Raw genomic sequence first — 21,737 nt, 5'->3', positions numbered from 1 at the left:
AAAAAATAAATGAACACAAATACCAATTTGTATTTGTTACAGTCCTTCTCATTTATATGCCACATTTAAGCCAATTAATTGGCAAATAATTATTATGAATGAATTATACCACAGGGACTTATATGGCAGACACTTCATGTAACCTAAACCTAGTAATAACACTGAATACAACCATAAACAATTAAAAATCACAACGGTGGCATTCATTAACAAATTTATAATTGTACAATAATCTTTGGCAAAAATCGCTCTCGTATAAGTGAAATAACACACTTTAGACTGTGCGGTTATACGAAAATAATCCATTTCAGGTTGCTAACGTATCACGCTACTCCAGCATGGATTACTGTGTCATGTGATTATGTCGGTCATGTGTTATTCCTTACTTATTCACACGAATAATCGACTGTAACAATATTTGTAATTAAAATATGAAAAAAAGAGTGATCTCAAACCAAGACATCGGGTTAACTGAAGAACAGACTCCAATACAGTGATTATGATGCCTTGCGTTATATGGAAATCGCCATAATGTCTAATCTTTTCATTCAAGCACAAAACGATGTGAATTACGCAGAATTACACCATGTATGGCACATCAACTTAGATAATATGGTATGTCGAACGGAAGTCTTCAATAATGTCAGACAAATTTCCAGCTCTATAGTCACATGCTAAAGCAGGCCGAATGATGGTGGCTTATGACAACCAAAACATTCAAACAAAGCAAGGAAATGAAGGCCTAACTTTGAATAAATTATTAATTTTTTTTGCCTTTTGTAGAATTTATAAACCATGCTTTTATTGGAGTAATGAGGCTCTACCCAGTCCTCAGGCAAAAAAAAAAAAAAATGAAGTAAGCAAATTCTTTACATTCTTGACTAAAGCTGCAGATATCACTTGATATAAATCCAAATTAGATTTTAGGCTCATCAATTAGTGTAACAATAACACAGCGAGAGGGCGATGCCCCATGTGCAGCGTTTACTGACAACTATCCATCCATCCATCCTCTATACCGCTTATCCTTCCTTCAGTGTCATGGGGAACCTGGAGCCTACCCCAGGGAGCATCCCGCACAAGGCGGGGTACACCCTGGACAGTTTGCTAATCCATCGCAGGGCACACAATCACTTACACATTCACACACTCATTCATACACTACGGACACTTTGGACACGCCAATCAGCCTACCATGCGTGTCTTTGGACTGGGGGAGGAAACTGGAGTACGCGGAGGAAACCCCCGCAGCACATGAAGAACATGCAAACTCCGCACACACATGGTCCCGGCGGTAATATTACTGTCATAGGCACAGGACTGAATACCAAAAGAGATGGGATTGGGCAAATATGGACAAACAATCCGGAAAACTCAAAACCAAAACACAGAAAATCCAAAGTCAGCAAGAAGCAAGACCTTGCAAATATACACTGAAAATATTGCAATAAATGTAGTGAGTAAATGAGGATGTAATGTGAAACAGGTGACCCAGAGGTGGACTAGTATTCAGGTAATAGGGATCACTGTGCTCTGTGGTGGAATTGTCAAGTAAGACTGTCACAGTTACACATTAAAAGCAGCATCCGAATCTCTCTTAAATAAAGCTGGGCAAAACAATCCCTTAGTGCTGAGTCTTATGCATTAAACTAACTACTAAGATGGTGCCGATATTTACCAAGCTTCTTTTTTTAGCTTTGTGAATGAGCAATCCTGACTTCTGATAATGTGTCTGCCGGGACTGACTTGAAAACGCTGCCAACTTTAACTCATGCTGATACAGGACTGCTGTCTCAGAGGACAAGCAATCCTTCACCATACATGGTTTATAGCTACTAAAATAGCTCCAAACAACGTTGTACAGTAATAGACCTTTTTACAGCAGTTACAATACAAGAATAGTACAGACAGCAGTGGACAAGCCAAGAACGGAATCAATATTAGTAGTCCAGCAATGCCGGAAAGTTGTTTTGGGGAGGGGGATGATAGTTAAAGAATACAATATTCATTCGTTAAAATGTTTATTATCAGCTGACGCTGCCTTGAGTCTAGTAACTGTAGATGCGAAAGTCTGTTACTAGTGGACTACTACTGTTACAGACACTATACACATTGTCAACCTGCAGACAACTCACACAGCGTTACACACATACGTGGAAGTCAAATATATATATTTATGGCTGCAATGCAGCCAGGACTTAAGAAACTGGTGGCCGTTTACAGACATCATGAGCAGGCTTCTCCCTGGGACTAAATAAGTCATACCCACTTCTAGTCCTGTGCACCACATGCTTTGAATGCTTTTTTTTGCATTTTCCATGCTCATACACCTTTATAAACCTGACTCAGCACATGACAGGCTTCATAATCTACACACGGGCTCGATGAGATGTTTTAAAAGTATGGAAATCTCTTTGAGCGGTTGAAACTTAAAATCAAATTAATGAAGCAGGTAAGGCTCTGTCTGAAGCAGGGTGCACATTGTGCGATTTTTAATAGTCCTTTGTGACTGTTGCTTGTCAGAGAGTACGCACTTGATCCCCGCTGTAAGCCGTGTCACACTGTAGGATCTCAGTTGTCATTAACGTCAAGCCGGGTTCACACGGTACGATTTTGGCCACGATTTGGTTGTCTGAGATAAATTTCGAGAATCCCTAAAGACTCCTATAATCCCAGGACAAAATCTGTAGTGTTTGATCGCTGGTTTGATGCGTTCCCCGACAGCTGTTTAACGGCCGCTACGATCGAAGTTTTCATCCAATTAAATTCTGGTGTCAGAAGATTTGAGGCACAGTTCTCATACTCCGTACGAGTCTTCTTGTGTCTGTCCGTCGTACAGTCTGACATTAATGACAACTGAGATCCTACAGTGTTACACGGTTTACAGCGGGGATCATGTTCGTACAGTCTGACAAGCAACAGTCCAAAGGACTATTAAAAATCACACAGCGTGCACCCGGCTTCAGACTGTATGACGGTCAAGACGCGAAAAACAGACGCACGCGAGAAGACTCGTAGGAGAAGCCACACTACAGGACTGTACCTCAAATCTTCCGACACCTCCAGAATTGAATCGGAGAAAAAATTTGATCGGAACGGCCATTCATCGGCTGTCGGGGATAAGTATGGGCGATATGGACTTAAAACTATATCATGATATTTTCTGATATGATATTGCGATAACGATATCAGTGACAATATAAATATAGTACTGTTCACCAGTGTTTTTGGCTACAAGTGATGCTGCATGCAGTCTTGAGAACCTCAGAAACATAAACATTGATCAAAAAGTAAAACTGATTTTGTGTAACCAAACCAGTTCCAGATTGTAGAGGTAGCTCCTCGTTTAGAGATGAACTCCTCCTCAGCTTCCTGTCCGCTGTACTTGTTTTTGCTCTGTAAGTGAGCTGAAAACGGGTCGCACAACGTCGCTCACAAAAATACGTCATTAACTAGGTTTTATCGTTATTATCGCGGGAAGACTAATTATCATTGTGGGGAGAATTTCTACCGGTATATCGCAAACGATAAGATATCGCCCATCCCTAGTCGGGGAACGCATCAAACTAGCGAAGACTACAGGTTTTGGCGTAGGATTATAGGGATTTTTTAGGATTCTCGAAATTTGTCGCAGACGACCAAATCCTAGTCAAAATCATAGCGCGTCAACCCGGCTTTAGTGGAGGGAAGGTTGTGAGCTCAAATCCCATCCGATGTTGAGCCCTTGAGAAAACTCTAAACTGCCTTACTTCTATGTTGCTGTGGATAAAATAAATAAATAAATAAATAAATACAACGTCTGCCAAATGGATAAATGTAATCTCAGTCTGCTAAATAATATAATCTCTGGGATGTACCGAGCAGGGATTGAGAACCACTCTAAAGGATATTGCACAAGCTGTCCAGATAGAAGTAGAATAATATCAGCATCACTTTAACACTGAAGTGACATCCAACAAGCAACATGGAAACAATCAACAATACAACTGTCTCAGTGATGTGTACTTTGTATCTGCATCTCCTGTAGTCTGAAGAGAAACTAATGTAGCCTGGATCTCCTCACACTAAGATTCAGTCCTTCCCAGATGTGGAGCTGATTCAGTTTCCTGCCGCTGCAATGTGAAATCCTCAGGAGATGATTTTCATCTTTGTCTACATAGGCTATACCTGGGCCTACATCAATTTCGCCCGTATACATATATTAGGCTATTTAAAGGCAAACCTCTTTGTTCATTCTAAAGACCATATCATTGAATCAATGTTTAACTGTTACAATAATAATAATAATAATAATAATAATAATAATAATAATAATAATAATAATAATAACCATTAGCTTAGCTGCCCATTGTGGCCAGTGTTAACGTCGCCATAACAATACAAACCAAAGCGGGAATCTCGAGCATCTTTACTGCACCAAATCAAAACCTGTCCGTTTTATCAAATACTTACAATCCAAATGTTTCTTTTTAGGGCCCATAATTTCATGTGTGGTCGCCTTGCACACGGTTTTGGACACGGCCGAGCCGGTAACGCTGTGCTGAGCGGCCGTTATCCTGTCCGTAATGCTCTGGCCCGACATCTTCAGCGCGTCGAGGCGGGTTTTAAAGGGGAAAAATGTCGGCTTTCTCGAAAAACAATGACAACACTAATATGTCGTGCTGTGCGTGTTCAGTCTGCGGGTTGACCCCTGGTCGTAGAATAGGGGAGGAAAAAGAAAAAAGAAATATAGCCTAGAGGCTGAGGAGAAACGAAGCCTGAGCTCCAGACGGAAAAATCCCGAACCGAGGCGAGATAATATCTTCTAACGTGACTAACTCGTTACATTGTTAACGGAAATCTGACGGGAAACATTTCACAGCTTCTTTGACTCATCTCCCATCCGTTTCTTGCCCCAAAATCCCTCTGTCTTCTTCCCCTCCTCCTTTTTTTTTCCGCCACCCTGCAGGCGTGTTAAAAGGACCAGAAAGGCGTTGAGTGAAATGGCGGGCCTGTGCAGCTTCCTCCAATATAGGACACTGTGCTACAGGCTGATCCTGGATCAGGCGATGGCCTGATCCCAAATTACTCCTTATTCCCTACGTAGAGGCACTACATTGGCTATGTAATAATGGCCCTTACAGCCTATGTAGGTTACTATATATCCAGGATGAAGCCGTTTGAGGTTCAGCCGTCGTAACTAGGCTCCACACCTTGGCCAGGAAGACTATCATTAAGGCACTTGCTCTCTAATCGTTTATGAGGAAATATATAGGCTATAACTCAGGCTTTCTTCCAGTCTGGCCTAACATCAACCTTCTTTTGAAATATATTAGGATAGTGATGTTGTTTAGGATTGCTTCCATGGTTTTTCAAGTTGCTATATTGACAGTGTTTAGAAATTGTGTTTTTCATTTCTTTGGATCGTAATGTCTTTCAGCCTGCTGCCTCTGGAAAAGGGATGTAGTTCATGAATACTCAACAGCAACATAATCAGAGTAAAGAGGCGGATTACAGCATTAACGAGGGCTGTTTGTGTGATTTATGCACAGCTTCTTCTTGATTAAAGACATGCATAAGACATAATTGAGTAGCATCCTGATATACCTCCACGTCCACAAGAGGGCGATGTCTTCCCATCATACCATGCTCAATACTTCACTGCTCATATAAGCCCTTGATTTCACCCTGTATGTTACATTTGAACCAACCAGATATAGTGCTATTATTCTCTACAAGGGAAACATTACCAAATATTTATTGTAGTGTTAATTAACATAACCCAGTCACGTGTTCAGCAGTTGCTGTAATTTGGCTGAATTATTTCCATATTATCTTGAGTATGTGTGTTGCGATGAACTGGTGTAGTATCCGACCTTGTGATCTGTGTTCACAGATCAGCAGCTTCAACAGCTTTAACAGTCTCAGCTCTGGTAGGTGGGTTTCCTGACATGAACTGCTTGTTTCAGGTCCTTCCACAACTTTTCTATTGGATTAAAGTCAAGACATTGATTTGGCAATTCCAAAACATTAACTTTATTTTTCTTTAACCATTTTTTTTGTACAACAACTTTCTCTTGAGATTCAGTTCATGAACTGATGTCCTGACATTATCCTTTATAATTCACTGGTATAATTCAGAATTCATTGTTCCATCAATGATGGCAAGTCATCCTGGTCCAGATGCAGCAAAACAGACCCTAACTATGATACTACCACCACCATGTTTCACAGATGGGATAAGGTTCTTATGCTGGAATGCAGTGTTTTCCTTTCTCCAAATAAAACACTTCTCATTTAAACCAAAATTTCTATTTTGGTCTCATCCATCCACAAACTATTTTTCCAATCGCCTTCTGGCTTGTCCACATGATCTTTAGCAAACTGCAGACAGGCAGTAATGTTTATTTTGGAGATCAGTGTATTTTTCCTTTCAACGCTGCCTTGAACACTATTGTTGTTCAGTGTTCTCCTGATGGTGGACGCATGAACATTAACATTAGACATGTGAGAGACTTTTAGTTGCTTAGAAGTTACCCTGGGCTCCTTTGTGACCTCACAGACTATTACAAGTCTTGCTCTTGGAGTGATCTTTGTTGGTCGTCCACTCCTGGGGAGGGTAACAATGGTCTTGAATTTCCTCCACTTGTACACAATCTGTCTGACTGTGGATTGGTGGAATCCAAACTCTTTAGAGATGGTTTTGTAACCTTTTCCAGTCTGATGAGCATCAACAACTCTTTTTTTTTTTTTTTTTTTTTTGTGGTCCTCAGAAATCTTCTTTGTTTGTGCCATGATACACTTCCACAAACATGTGCTGTGAAGATCAGACTGTGTTAGATCCCTGTTCTTTAAATAAAACAGAGTGCTCAGTCACACCCGATTGTCATCCCATTGATTGAAAACACCTGACTCTAATTTCACCTTCAAATTAAACTGCTAATCCTAGAGGTTACTTTTGCCACTCACAGATATGTAATATTGGACCATTTTCCTCCATAAATAAATTTCCAAGTATAATAATTTTGTCTCATTTGTTTAATTGGCTTCTCTTTGTCTACTTTTAGGACTTGTGTGAAAATCTGATGTTGTTTTAGGTCGTATTTATGCAGATAAGGAGACAATTCTAAAGGGTTCACAAACTTTCAAGCACCGCTATACCATACTGGTAGCTATGTGTATATGTATAAAGTATATGATATCACATGAACAATCATACAGTAAATGATGTACACCATATATTATCTCCTTATTAAATGGTGTAGGCTGTATGTTAAATTAGCCTAAATAATAAATCATGCTTAGTTTAATTGGTCATTTTACAACTTCTCTTTCACAAAAGTTGTAATCGAAATAGTGCAAAATGAAAACAACAATTACGATGACTATTATTATTATCATTATTATTATTATTATTATTATTATTATTATTATTATTATTATTATTATTATACACTTTAAGAATATTGGTGCATCTGCCTTATTTCGTGCTGCTCTCAGCAAACCCATTTGCTCTGAGTTAATAACCGCAAGCAGTTTTTCATCAGAGATCGCTTGAGTCTGTATTGTTGTGGAGTTTGCCACAAGGAACAAGGGTACATTGAAGGATAGCTGCTGTGTGTCTGAGAAACCTTTGGAACCGTACATAAAGGAGATACCCAATGGCCTTCTGCAACTGACAAACAGTCACAAATGAGGATTACAAGATTTAAATCAACACACATTACTAATCCACATCATCTCCACAAAACTTTTTGTATATAATAACAAGCCATTTAAAAATAGGACAATGTTGAGAATTTGAAGAACTAGCTCCATAGAACTAGCAGAGATCAAAATCACAGTGCATGAACTTTCATAATTGTGTCATAGATGTATTGCAAAAACAAAAGTTTTTTACTAGAAATTTGCTCTTAACTGAATTTGCTCCTTAAACTGAATTTCTCCTTTACACACAACTTCAACAGTTTACTTGGAAGATTTAACTGCGGAAAATTCTCCAAATTTATGGTAAGCAGTTTACTGATTTATAATTTAAATATTCATAGTGAAACTGGACCTGTAAGATATGTTTTCTTTAATATTATTATTGTACTGCTAAGAGCATTTCACTATACTATTTCCTATCAAGGCTCTACTGTGCGACCATTTCACTCGCATTTGCGACTGAAAAGTATTTTGTGCGACTAGTGAATAAATATTTATTCGCACCGGTGCGAGTGACCTGTTTGGAGTTGTAGAATACAATCGGAAGAAAAACTACAGGAAGTCCAAAATACATCTACACCACCCAACAGTTACTTTCACACTGCTTTTCATCTCCTCAGTCAACCGAAAAAGTGTGTAAATACTGCAGAGAAGCCATTATGATGACAAGTAACTCTGTACATCATCTGCCTCTCTCAACTTCCCGATCTCACAACCACCATCTTTTATTGATCCCAGAAAATGACCTGAACTTTCACCTGCTCGTGTGGACACAGCGGTAAATTAATAATAATGCTAACGGTACAAGGTGGGTTTAATTCAAACTTCTTTATTAAATAATTCCTCACAAATCATAATCAAGAGTAGCAACTGTCCAGTCTGTAAACATACAGTACACTGCTGCTCTCCTTCTACACCAACTCACAACGCATTTACTTCATTTAAACTCAGGGTTGCCAGATATCACTAGACAAGTCAACTCCAGTTTCCATGTTTTGATATAAACCCCCAAAATAACTCAATATTATCAGCAGACATGGCAACACTGTACTGGGGGAACCCATCTAAAAGGAACACCTGATAAACAAACAAAAAAAAAACTAATAAAATATAAAGACAGAAAATGTGCTTAGTTATAAATAAATCATTTAATATAAAAAAATAGATATTATAATAACTTCATAAAATATAAATAAAATGAGAAATAATGTTTAATTACTATAGGTTGCATTTAATACCAATTTGACATTAAGCTTAGTTCGCTATTTGCTTAGAAGCTATTAGCCTTTTTCCTAATATGGATCATGCTGGTGTTAGTCTACTTTTAATTAGGACTCTTTATTGTTTAAAATATTTAAAAAATAAATATTTTATGCTTGTTTATTTATCAATTAACCAACAGTATTTCTCATTGCTATTATTTTAACTCAATTAACAGTGACCGTGTCAATGTGGTATAAATGTATATAAACTAAAATAAACATCATAAAATATGAAACATTTTGGAAGACATTTTGCAAAAAAGTGTTAATTTCCCCTATGTATGGAGACTTTTGGGATACCCTGTAAAGCCTTTAGTATCTTCAGTATCTAACTACAGCATTAACAATCTTTGGCCAGTTAAAGTTTACACAGAAAGGCAAGACAAATTTAAAAAATATATACACTATATAGTCAAACATTTGTGGACACACCTGGCCATCACACCCATATGTGGGACTTCCCCAGCTGTTGCCTGAAAGTTAGAAACACACACAGATGTCTAGAATGTCTTTGTATGCTTTAACATTAAGATTTCCCTTTACTGTAAAACCCAAACATGTTCCAGCATGACAGTTTCCCTGTGCACAAAGTAAACTCCATAATGACATGGTATAATAAGGTTGGTGTGGAAGAACCTGGGTGCACAGAGCCCTTACTGATCACCTTTGAGATGCATTGGAAAACCGACTACATGCCAGGCCTTCTTGCCCGACATCAATGCCTGACATCACTAAAGTTCTTGAGGCTGAATGGGCACAAATCCAAACTGCCAAATTCCAAAAACTAGCAGAAAGCTAGTGGATGTTGAGGGGGGGTCATATTAATGCGCATGGTTTTGGCATTGGAATGTCCAACAAACACATACAGTATATGTGTGATGGACGTTTATTCACATATTTTTGGCCATATAGTGTATATCTTATTGTGTGTGTGTGTGTGCATGTGTTTAACTTATTATGCAAGTAGCCAACAGGACTTCTTCCCAAAACCACACTGGGTCACACAGAGTGAGTCATGGCCGTCTATGCTAAACACCTTTTGATAAACAGTGTTAGCCCACCACTTAGATAAATGTTAACCTGACCACCACTTCTGGCAGAGTCTCTCAAACTACATGGTACTGTGTTAAAATAAGATACCACCTACTAGTAAGCTACAACCCGGCCACATATAGTGTTCTGGTGGCTAACACTCACCCAGTTATCAAGTGCTTTTTGATAGTGGGGTGTGTGTGTGTGTGTGTGTGTGTGTGTGTGTGTGCGTGTGTGCGCGTGTGTGTGTGTGCCCTGTCAGAGCAGGAGGGGCTACACTTACAGCTACACTGCCTGTGAGAGCCGAACCAAAGTACAAATACACAACTAGTCTACGACACCCGCGGCACCAGGGAAAACAGATACAACTAGATAAACTCCCAGGTAAACATACATGTACAAACTCAGACACATACACACATACACACACACCCTGCCTTTAGAAGTCGAGTGGCATTGTAGGCTTTAAAAATGTGATAATGTATGTGATATAGAAGGATAGTTAGCATGACTTGTGTTACGACCACAATAACATGGAACTGTCAATAAGAGTTAAAAAAAAAAAAAAACCTAAACAAACAAACTAATATACAAGCCAAAAAAAATAAAATACAAGCAAATTGGTTTTTTTTGGGTTTTTTTTAAAAACAATTTGTTGAGCTTTCTTTCTTTGTCACTACTAAAAACTTCAAATCCATACAAATCTATGTAGGTTAGCAGTAAATGAAGATCAGTTGTGTGATATTGTGTATCACTGACATCACACAGTGCAATTCAGTATAATGAGAACTTGCATATTTCCTGTTTTGTAGCTTTAACTATGTGGACTATTTAGTATATCACCATATTTAAATATAGCCATTCCTTGTGTTTCAAAGTGCTCATCACTTTTATTTGACTTGAAATGAAGGTATCATGTAACTGTAAAATATGTTATTACTAAGAAATTACTAAAATTACAATGTAATTTTACAGTATTGTCATATTGAGAACATGAACCTAACTAAATACAGTCTAATGTTATATAGAGTAACATTCTGGTTTCAGAATAAGTTACTCTGCTAGACCCCGCTTCATCTGTAAGACCTGTAGATGGAAAATTGAAACAACAATGCAAAATAAAAGGCTTTCATTTTGTCTTAAAAAGCTGAATTAAAAGCAGTCTATGGATACCGCATCTAGGCCTGGATTATAGTAAATAAAACAAAACAGATGTTTACTAAAAAGCCAATAAAAAGACATAATATGAAGAGTCAAGTCGTTCCATAATATGTGTAATCATCATCATCATCATCACCATTATCATCATCAATAAAAATGGAGTATAGTAAAATAGAGCAATAGAGTAAAGATAAATGATGTACTGTAGTTGCCTGTCGGATATCAGTTGGTAAACCAATTTGGGGTATATGGAGTAAGATGTACGTTACTATAATGTATTATGTTGCTAATCCATTCAGTGCTTTAAAAAACTAGTAGCAGTAATATAAATCCATACTAAAAGTGTCTATGAGCCAATGTAATAAAATGTTCCTCAAATGAATGAGTAATTGTAACGATTTCCCGAGGAGGCGGTGCAAGTGCAGACAGACTTGATTTACAATAATGCACAAACCAGAGAAACTAAGGCAAGACAAGACAAGGAAAACTAGTAAAACAAAGACAAAACAAGGCAAGGGATTTTTAACAGAGACACACTACTCATAAAACTATAACTACAACCTAACTACACAACCACAATGCTCAGCAAGAAGGGAGACAAATGGCAGAACTTATATCGAAGTGAGCTGGACAACAAAGGACGTGTGAAGTAGTGGTCTGGAGGGGAATTACAGTGCACAGCTCCACAAGCCAGTCCCAACACAGTACACAGTTCCACAAACCAGTCCCAACACAGTGCACAGCTCCACAAACCAGTCCCAACACAATACACAGCTCCACAAGCCAGTCCCAACACAGTGCATAGCTTGACAAGCCAAGCACAATGCAGTGCACAGCTCCACAAGCCAGTAACAACACAGTGCACAGCTCCACAAGCCAGTCCCAACACAGTGCACAGCTCCACAAGCCAGTCCCAACACAGTGCACAGCTCCACAAGCCAGTCCCAACACAGTACACCGCTCCACAAGCCAGTCCCAACACAGTACACCGCTCCACAAGCCAATCCTAACACAGTGCATAGCTCGACAAGCCAAGCACAATGCAGTGCACAGCTCCACAAACCAGTAACAACACAGTGCACAGCTCTATGAGCCAGTCACAACACAGTGCTCAGCTACTGTATATGTTTCAATAACAACACAGTGCACAGCTCCACAGTGAGAACACTTGCTATTAGTCTTTATCCTAACACTGCTGTTGGAGTATTTATCCAAAGACTTCTATTAGTGTCTTAATCCAAAAACAATGCAGTTAGTATCTTTATCCAAACACTCTTGTGGGAGATTTTTTATCCAAACACTGCTGTTAGTCTCTATACAAACACTGCTGTTTGAGCTTTTATTGAAGCCTTTGACACTGTGGTTAGTGTCTTTATTTAATCACTACTGTTAGTGTCTTTTCCCACACACAGCAAAACAGCAATTAGTATTAATCCAACCACAGCTGTTAGTCTTACTTGTCACTGTCGCCACTAGTTTGTTCATTAAGCATCTAAATATATATGTAAAGTACATAAAGATTTTAGCTGCTTGGTGACAGTGTTTATTCTTCAAAGCACTGTACTAATAAAACTGGTTTAACGCAACTGAGATAATTCTAAATAATATCATTTGCTTCCTAGTAAGTCTAAAGGCACAGCTGGAAATGAAGAACTCAGCTTCACTGTTAAAAGTTTAGATGATATTTTAGGTTTTATTGATGGGGTTGAATTTCACTTTTACTAACTTTGAAAGATTGCAATTCTCTCTGTCTTCGTGTTCCAGAAGTTGATCTGACAGTGACCTGAAGAAAGCAGAGCTAGAAGAATGTGTTCAAACCAAAGATTGGCATGTGTATATATGCTGTATTCCAAATGTTATATACAGTGTATGCACATTTTAACGTTTCAACAAGTCACCCAGTGCTTTTTTGTAGCTTTAAATTCATTTAACTGATGCTGTTGTAATTTCATGTCTCATGAAATTCATGGCCAGTCATTGTAAGTCTTTTTTTTTCTTTTTGGAGAGTGAATAACTTTTTCTAAAGACCTATAGTCAACATGTCAACTGTATGTTAGTTCATCACTACACTCCACAACTTTTGCTGTAATTTTGTAAGCAATCTCCAAGCATTTGCTTAGGATACTGTCCACTTGAAGCATAATTAGAACAAGGGACATTTTATGCATATTCGTGAGTGATCAACAACAATGGCATACTTTGTCACCAAAAGACCCCTATTTGTTTAATCTTTCCAGTTGCCCTTTTACTGTAATAAGCAAGAATTAGAAGTTAGTATCCAGCTCAATATTAGCTGCAGATAAGTGGCCTGATGTAGTAGATGAACCAGAGGCCCAATGCGTCAAAGTCAGCTGCCTGCCCTTCCATCCTTTCCTGATAGACAGACCCAGAGAAAAGCCCGTTTAGTTCCTTCAGTGGACGATGAAAACATAATTCCCTGATTTAGCCCCCTGCTGAGGGTAGACATTAGTGCCTGATGACAGACGCAGATCAAGGTATGAGGATATGAGTGGGAAATTGTAAAAGAGTTTCATGTTTCCAGGTCTGTGAAAAGATTTGTTCAAGGCACTCCAATTTGATGCATTTTCCCATGTTGTGCAGGACAGCTCATATTGTTCTGAAGAGTTCTGACAATGACTCCGTGTCTTGGCCCTAAGCAGGCTGGTGGATTGCAGATGCCATCTTCGTGAAGCCTGCTTAGTCATTTGCTTGCAGGCAGCAGGCCAGAGCACATGGGGCTCTGCTAAACTTACCTTCTTCAGGGGATATCAGTAAGTGACGCAAACTTCTCCAGTGCTTTTTTCCCCAAAACAAACCTTTCAGCTGTTTATGTTGTCTTGGATGAACTTTTTGACATGTGTCTCCTTATCACCATCTTTCCAGGTGCTGAAATGGAGCTAATATGCCTTTTCCTATTTGTAATGCATGGGATGCCTTTGGCTTTTACTCAGTTTAATGGCTACAACTGTGATCCAGCATTCCACAGTAGATTCCCAGGTAAGGAGATATAAACACCCGAGCATAGCCGTTTATCTTTCTGGACTAAGTGCTGCATTTGAAATTTTGCTGTCCTTTTTCCCTACTTTATCCTTACCTGAAGCCGAAAAAGATATCACTGTGTACTGTGGTGTGCAGACCATCACACTGAAGATCAACTTCTGTCCAGTGCTCTACTCGGGCTACACTGATGCTGACCTGGCCCTGAATGGGCATCATGGTGATGCTCAATGCCGCGGTTTCATCAATAACAACACGTTCCCCACAGCAGTACTGTTCAGCATCAGCCTCAGCACACTGGAGGCCTGTGGAAACATGCTGGTGGTGAGACATGCTGAACTGTTAAATACTAATGTGACTGCTTGGTCAGGAGAAGCCAAGCCCCTAGTACACTTTACTGTATTTAAATTATTTGTGGTGCATGGCTGTGTGCACCAAACAAATGTTATTAGTGTTAAACAAATAAACATTTTAGCACTACCACTGTGATGAGCAACTGTTTAGACTAGTACTTGTGACTCTTTAAAGATACAGTAATATCTGCTTTAAAAAAACACAGTTCTAAAATGTTATAACAGTTATATCCCAGTTATAAAAATGTATCTTTTGGCAGGTTTCTGCAGCTCAGGGCCACAATGCTTTTGGAAATATATCCCTGGTACAGATAGGGAATGTATCAGGCTACATCGATACCCCTGACCCTCCAACCATCATTAGCTACCTGCCTGGCTTGCTTTATAAATTCAGCTGCAGTTATCCTCTGGAGTACCTGGTTAACAACTCTCAGCTGGCATCGTAAGTCTTTTTCTCTGTATGTCTGTTTTTAATTCCAAATCGTCACTTAGATAAACTTAAGAGTGGGGTAGAAGTGTGCTATTTGTTCATCATACAATGTTTTGATCATTTTAGATCAATTAAATATTAGATACAGTTTTTTGAAGTGTTTTAAAACATTTTTGTTACCTCAATGCACTGTATTGTTAATTTTGTACACCTTGCCTGTACTATTTTCAAGATCTTCAGCAGCAATAGCAGTAAAAGACAACAATGGAACCTTTGTGAGCACCTTGAGCTTGATTCTATACAATGTAAGTGAACTTGATATTATAGTTGATTTCAGTGTAAACATTTGCATCATACACGGTTGCCTATTTTAGCCTCATATCATATTTACAGAGTTTGTGTTAATGATACTGTATATAATGTCATAGAAAAATATCTAACCACAAGACAGCTCTCTTTTAGTAAAAATGAAACATTGCACGTCACATTTTCCTTTTTTTACTATGTGCATTCTTTTTCATTGGTATTGTTCCCTAGATGGGTAAATATAATTTTACTGAATGTTTATAAATAATTTAATTATTTCTCAGGATTCATCCTTCAGTCAGCAGTTGTCCATTCCCATGGCTGGTCTGGCTCTGAAGACTAGAGTGTTTGCTGCCGTCAAGGCCACTAATCTAGATAAGAGGTACTAAAAAAAATAAAAATAAATAATAATAAAAAAAAACCCTCCATACTACAAACTTAACTTTGTTATGAAATGCAGTATAGAGTAACATGACTTAGACACTTACTCATTTGCTTATTGTGAATATTGATTCTTTAAAAGAGGAATAAGTTAACAAATACAGTTATTACAACAAAACATACTAATGACATAATTTAATATGCTTTAGTTCTCTCATTTGAATCAAATATAGAATATACATTTATTTAAAAATGTTTAAGATCAGCGGTTTGATTAGCTTCAGTAACACAAATAGTTGCTTCCCCCCCCCCCCTTCCTTCCTGCCCAGGTGGAATATACTGATGGATTACTGTTACACCACCCCCTCTGGGAATCCCAATGATGAGATACGCTACGATCTTTTCTTCGGGTACTTTCACATTATCTAAAGTGGTGCGTTAAGCGGTGCGCATTAACCAGCAGAGAGCTCATTACCTGCTTAAACCAACCACTCACTATACAAATCTCTTACAATGGCCTTTTACAGAATGCTTTATCTGTGTCTGTGTGTGTGTGTGTGTGTGTGTGTGTGTGTTTGTCTGTGTGTGTGTGTGTGTGTGTGTGTGTGTGTGTGTGTGTGTGTGTGCACTCAGAAATAGTCTGATTCTTAGTTTCATTTTCCTAATAGATGTCACAAAGACCCACAGACCACAGTTTTTGAGAATGGGAAAAGCCAGATGGGCCGCTTTGCCTTTGAAGTTTTCCGGTTTGTGAAACACAAAAACCAGAGGATGTCCACTGTCTTCTTGCACTGTGTCACAAAGTTGTGTCGTGTGGATGACTGTGCAGCATTGATGCCGGTAAAATTGTTTTTAGTTTGTCTAAGTCTTGTTAAACTTATTGTATTACTATTTTCACACCAAAATCAAGGCATTTTAAGCAGGGTGTAATTTTAATACTTAATGTCTGTGCTGAATGCTATTTCTTATCTCAGATCTGTGGAATAAGAAGAAAGAGGGACACCACAGCTCCTCATGCTTCTGCTGAAGATGCTATCATAACTGCAGGCCCTATAATCACCAGAGGTGGTGAGAGAATAGTTAAATGTAGAACCTTAAAGTGTTCTTCAGTTTTCCCGTCTGGCTTATTCAGTTATTTGTCTTAATGCATATTATTCAGTAACTACCGTGAATTATGGTATGTCCTGGGGTGCTCAGTATTTACATCAGAATTTACATACATCCGAATCACACTTAAAGTTAAAACTTAATCTTAAAGATTTGATTCTGTATTGATTCTAATTTTCCCAGAACAGAAAATAGCTGCAAAACAATTTAAATATATATATATATATATATATATATATATATATATATATATATATATATATATATATATTTGTACTAGTTTTACCGGTTTGCCAGTTTACTATCATATTGGTGTCTATAACACAAATTGACAGGTACAAAAATCTCTGAAAGACCCATTTTGATTTCAGGGGCGCTTCAGCTATCCAAAGAACTTTTGACAAATACATTTTTTTCTAACTATGCATATAATCTTCCAATTTACCATAACCCATTAGTTAATTTTTCTTTTGTAGATGAAACCTCAGCCACCAACTCACAGCTTGGTAAGTTCTTTTTTGGTCACTGTGTATTATTACCAGATCCAGTATTTTGTCCCATTCAAAGATGTTGTCTTCCCCCTTTCAACAGACATATAATTACATGTTGCCTATGATAAAACACATCACATACAATGTTAATGTTGAAACAAGGTTGGAGGTGTGGGAGTTAGGCTTATGGATTCACTTTTTCCGTGAATCCTCCCGATACTTTGGATGTAAATTTAGCTCCCCAGTCACTCACGGTGTCCTCCGGGATGCCAAAGTACTTGACCACATGGTTAAAGATAAGCTCCATAGCCTCAATGGTGGAAGGGAGTCCAGGGAGAGGGAGCAGACAAAGGAACTTGGAAAACTGGTCTACTGTTATGATAATGACAGTGTTGTTTTGAGACATGGGGAGGTCAGAAACAAAGGGCAGGGTTTGGGGTACTTTGGCTTGGGCACATGAAGAGCATTACAAGATAAACATATGGGGCCACCACTGTTTACACAGAAGCAATTTGTGTGTTCTGTGAGTGTTGGGGTGTCTAGCAGGTGGGGAGGTGTGAGCCCATGTGATCACTTTGTCTCTGAGATGAGAAGGCATGTATTTCTTGTCTGCTGGGCATTGTGCAGGAACTCTCACCTCTCGTGAGTTTGCTATCTCCCAATCCCATGTCCTAAGTTGTAGCCCCAACAAAACCTGATTGTGGTAGGATACATGATTTCTCGGGGAGGGTTTGGATAGAGTCAGCCTTTGTGTTCCTGGAGCCTGGTCTGTAGGAAATTATGAACTGAAACCAAGCAACAATAGGGTGTAGCATTCTTAGTGAGAGTTCAGTCTTTTAACTGACTTATTATACTCAAAGTTCTTGTGGCCTGTGAAAATTGTAAAGGGATAGAGTGCCTCCTCCAATCAGTGGCAACATTCCTCCAGGGATAATTTCATGGCAAGGTATTTTCTGTTGCCAATGTCATAGTTGCGTTCAGCTGGGGATAGCTTCCTGGAAAAGAAGGCGAAGGGGTGCAGCTTGGGCTTCTTTCCAAACCTCTGTGACAGGACAGCACCCACCCCTGTTTCAGAGGCATCCACCTCTGCTATGAAAGACTTGTAAGAATCAGGGTGTTTAAGAATGGGGCTGATGTGAAGGCTTCCCTGAGGCACTTGTATGCCTGGTTTGCTGAGGTGTTCCAATGAAGCACCTTGGGACCTGTCTTAAGCAAGGAGGTTAAGGGTGAGGCAATGGTGTTGAAACCCCTGATGAAGCTCCTATGAAAGTTTGCAAACCCTAGAAATCATTGTAGCTCCTTAACAGTGGTTGGAACAGGCCAGTTCATAATGGCCATGACCTTGTCCTGGTCCATAAATGCCAATTCTGGGCTAATGATATATCCTAAGGGAAGATCTTTGAAAGATGACATTCGCATTTCTCCCCTATAACATAGAGTTGGTTCTCCAAGAGATGAGCAAGACCTTTCTGACCTGGTGGATGTGTGGTTCTTTACTTAGGGAGTAGCTCAAGATATAATCAATGTACACTATTATGAATTTGCCTAGGATGTTAACGTCACTGATGAGACATTAGAATACTGCTGGTACTGCAGAGAGCCCATATGGCATTACTCAGTACTTAACGTGACCAGAGGTCGTGCTAAAGGCTGTTTTACATTCTTCACCCCTGCTTATACAAACCAAGTTGTAGGCACTGTATAGATCTGACTTAGTGAAGATTCTGGCCTCCTTGGTAATCTGGCAACAGGCTGTCCCCTTTCTTCTCCACTAATAAAAAGCCTGCTGATGTGTACTTCTGTTTCAGGGCCTCCTTGATGTAATAATCCAGGGCCTGGATCTCTGTAGTGGATAAGGGGTAAATGGGGTTATGTAGGGGTAAGACACCTGCCATGAGCTCAGTGGTATAGTTATATGTGCAGTGAGGTGGCAGTCCACTGGCTTTGGTTTTGCTGAAAACCTCCTTTAAGTAATGATACTCCAGTTTTCACTTTTGTGCATGCATATAAGGGGTCCCAGCACTATGTTGAACTTAATCATTAGAACATAGACAGTAACGAGGGGAGAGATTTGCTTTTGGTGGAGGGCACTGACACGGTGATGGCCCACCACACCACTCTCACTTTAACCTCCCCTCGGTTCCTTTGCAGGAGGTCATTTAGTGAGTCATGGTCAATGAATGCTTCAAGGGACCCCTGATTGTCCCAACATGAGGATGTTCAACTCAGTGAGGATGGTCAACCCTTGCCAATAAGGGGCTTTGAGTGCCGGCTTGTTCCAGTCACTGCCAGCGGCCAATGTGCGAAGGTTCAGAGCAAGCTCATCTGCACCTTGTTAACCCTGTATGCCGTTGAGGAGCCTCTCTCTAATCTCTTTGCCATATGGAACGTGGCCGACATGGTCATAGGAAGAAACATGTTCTCCTCCTTGAGCCCAAATTGTAGTGGCACAGGTTAGCATTTAATCTGTTTGCAAGCTGATGAACTGAGTCATTTTGTTTCACTTGGAAACTCCTTCTTGGCTTGAAAAGAATACTGAACAGTGTAGCATGAAGCCTTTAAACCAGCCAGGATCACCTATATATTGGTCTGGGCATGCAATGAGCTGAGAAGCAGATAGAGAGGGTGCAGCCCAAAGGAAGTCTTTGTGGTGTGGAGCTGTGCTAGCTGTACGTTGATCAGGGCTATCTGCTGCTGTTGTTCTCCAATCAGGCGGCCTTGTTCTGCCACAGCCTGATTCGAATCCAAGTTACCTGCTACTACCGATTTATTCTGTCAGGCAACAGGGAGAGACAAAACTAGCAGACAAATGGTCTGCACTTATATAGCGCTTTTTTAACCTTAGTGGTTCGAAAGCACTTTACACTGTGTCTCATTCACCCTTTCCCACACACACTCACACACCAATGGTAGCAGAGCCATCGGGAGCAACTTGGCATTCAGTGTCTTGCCTGGACACTTCGGCATGTGGAGTCATGTGAGCTGGGAATCAAACCGCCAACCCTACGATTAGTGGACAACCCGCTCTACCACCTGAGCCAAATCCCCCCAAATCAGACAAAACCAAATCATAAAACAAACACAGTATCAAAAAACAAACAGTGGCCTGGTGATTGGCAAACAGCATAGACTAGGCAAAACAGGAATCAAAAACCAGGAAAATCAGAAACAAAATCAAAACCATTGTTTCAGAATCACAAAATACAAAAGCTTGGGAACAACTGGTAACAAAGACTCAGAGAGTATACTTCGCATTGAGTGTGTGAACTAGGAGTCCTTATATACTGTGAGTTTGATTGTGTTTGATAGGTTTCGGGAGTATATGATCAGAATGACAATGAGCTTGAATGTGACTGAATTTGTGAGTGCCGGGTACTGGGTACTGGGTACTACACTGTTGCAGCTGCCATGTTTGTAGGCCACATTGTGTTCTGGGAATTGTAGTGTGACACCGATTCCAGCATTGACGTAACAAGCAACAAAGTAATTCTATGCTTAAAGTGTAATTTGGTACCAAAAACTTTACTGAGAAAAAAACTATTATTGAAAGCCTCCTGTTTCTCTAATAAGCTCCATCTAGCAACCCTTCCTCACCACTGGACACAGTGACAAGTGCTCTTGTTGCCGGGGTGGCAGTGTTGGGCCTGATGAGCCTGAGCTTCCTCGTCCTTTCCATCAGGCTTCTGCACAGGTCCAGTCCCACATCTCTCACTGGCATCTGGAACCCCAGTTTCAAATAAAATCACAGCTTTCTGAATCTTTTTCCACCTGGGTCACTGCCAATTACAGAAATTATGTATTGGCAGGCCCAGAATTCTGTCTGCCAACTATTTTTTCTCCTTATTCTACTATGTTACTCCTTTTAACTTCTTTATATCTTCTACTTCATACAGTCTTCGGTTATGATTTACAATTTACTCTTATTGTACTTGTGTAAAGTAGACACGGGCAGCCAAAGTTTTTGTTTATTACCTCACTTAGTTGTAATTATACACCCTTATTGAAAATGAGGATAAAGTAGTATAGTAGAAAGTATAACAAATGCAATACATGATTCTTTGAGCTCAAACTTACAGGGACTTTGTATGGTTTAATTTAATCATGTTTTTTCAAGCACAAAAAGTTTTTTTAAGTAGTGTATTTCTCCAAAACACTGGTTTCAAAATTATCAACACCCTTACAATTAATATTTTGTGATGCCTGCCATGGAGAGAGTTTCGTCTCTGTCTGTAATGTCTAACAATGCTGGAGGCACTTTTTGAGGGACCTTTACAGGGCCCAATCTGGAGACTGAGATGGTCATTGCAAAACATTGATTCGTGTTAACTATTTGTGTTAATTTAGTAATGTTGACTCATCATCTTTCTGAAAGCTCCGGCCACAAAACAGCCCCAAAGGTGCTTCTTGTATGCAGTCCCTTCTGTCATGCATACCATCACATGCTGATGGTGTGCATGTCAAAAATGTTTGGTGTCTTTTGACCACAACATACAATTATAATGATGCTCCATGAGTTTCAGGTGCTGCATGT

General features: G+C 39.4%; 2 protein-coding genes across 5 annotated transcripts in view; one reads left to right on the top strand and one right to left on the bottom strand.

The window, feature by feature from the left end:
• picalmb (phosphatidylinositol binding clathrin assembly protein b) overlaps positions 1-4,990 on the bottom strand; it is a 29,900-nt gene extending 24,910 nt beyond the window's left edge. For all 4 annotated transcript variants that reach the window (XM_053647054.1, XM_053647055.1, XM_053647056.1 and 1 more), the window contains exon 1: positions 4,453-4,990. In XM_053647054.1, the coding sequence (XP_053503029.1) occupies positions 4,453-4,582 (130 nt within the window). In that variant the 5' untranslated portion in view covers positions 4,583-4,990. The remainder of the gene's footprint in view (positions 1-4,452) is intronic.
• Positions 4,991-13,628: 8,638 nt separating this feature from the next.
• Positions 13,629-21,172, top strand: zpld1b (zona pellucida-like domain containing 1b). Its single transcript, XM_053647134.1, has 11 exons — positions 13,629-13,912; positions 14,025-14,138; positions 14,242-14,462; positions 14,752-14,933; positions 15,154-15,226; positions 15,512-15,609; positions 15,938-16,018; positions 16,277-16,448; positions 16,583-16,676; positions 17,192-17,221; positions 20,777-21,172. The coding sequence occupies exons 2-11, from the start codon at positions 14,033-14,035 to the stop codon at positions 20,944-20,946; spliced, it is 1,227 nt and encodes a 408-aa protein (XP_053503109.1). The 5' UTR covers positions 13,629-13,912; positions 14,025-14,032; the 3' UTR covers positions 20,947-21,172.
• The last annotated feature ends 565 nt before the right edge of the window (positions 21,173-21,737 follow it).

This window comes from Ictalurus furcatus, chromosome 17 (genome assembly GCF_023375685.1).
Source record: "Ictalurus furcatus strain D&B chromosome 17, Billie_1.0, whole genome shotgun sequence".
In the NCBI taxonomy this organism is placed as follows: Eukaryota; Metazoa; Chordata; class Actinopteri; order Siluriformes; family Ictaluridae; genus Ictalurus; species Ictalurus furcatus.
The sequence above is the reverse complement of the archived record's forward strand: the minus strand, read 5'-3'. Positions and strand labels throughout refer to the sequence as shown.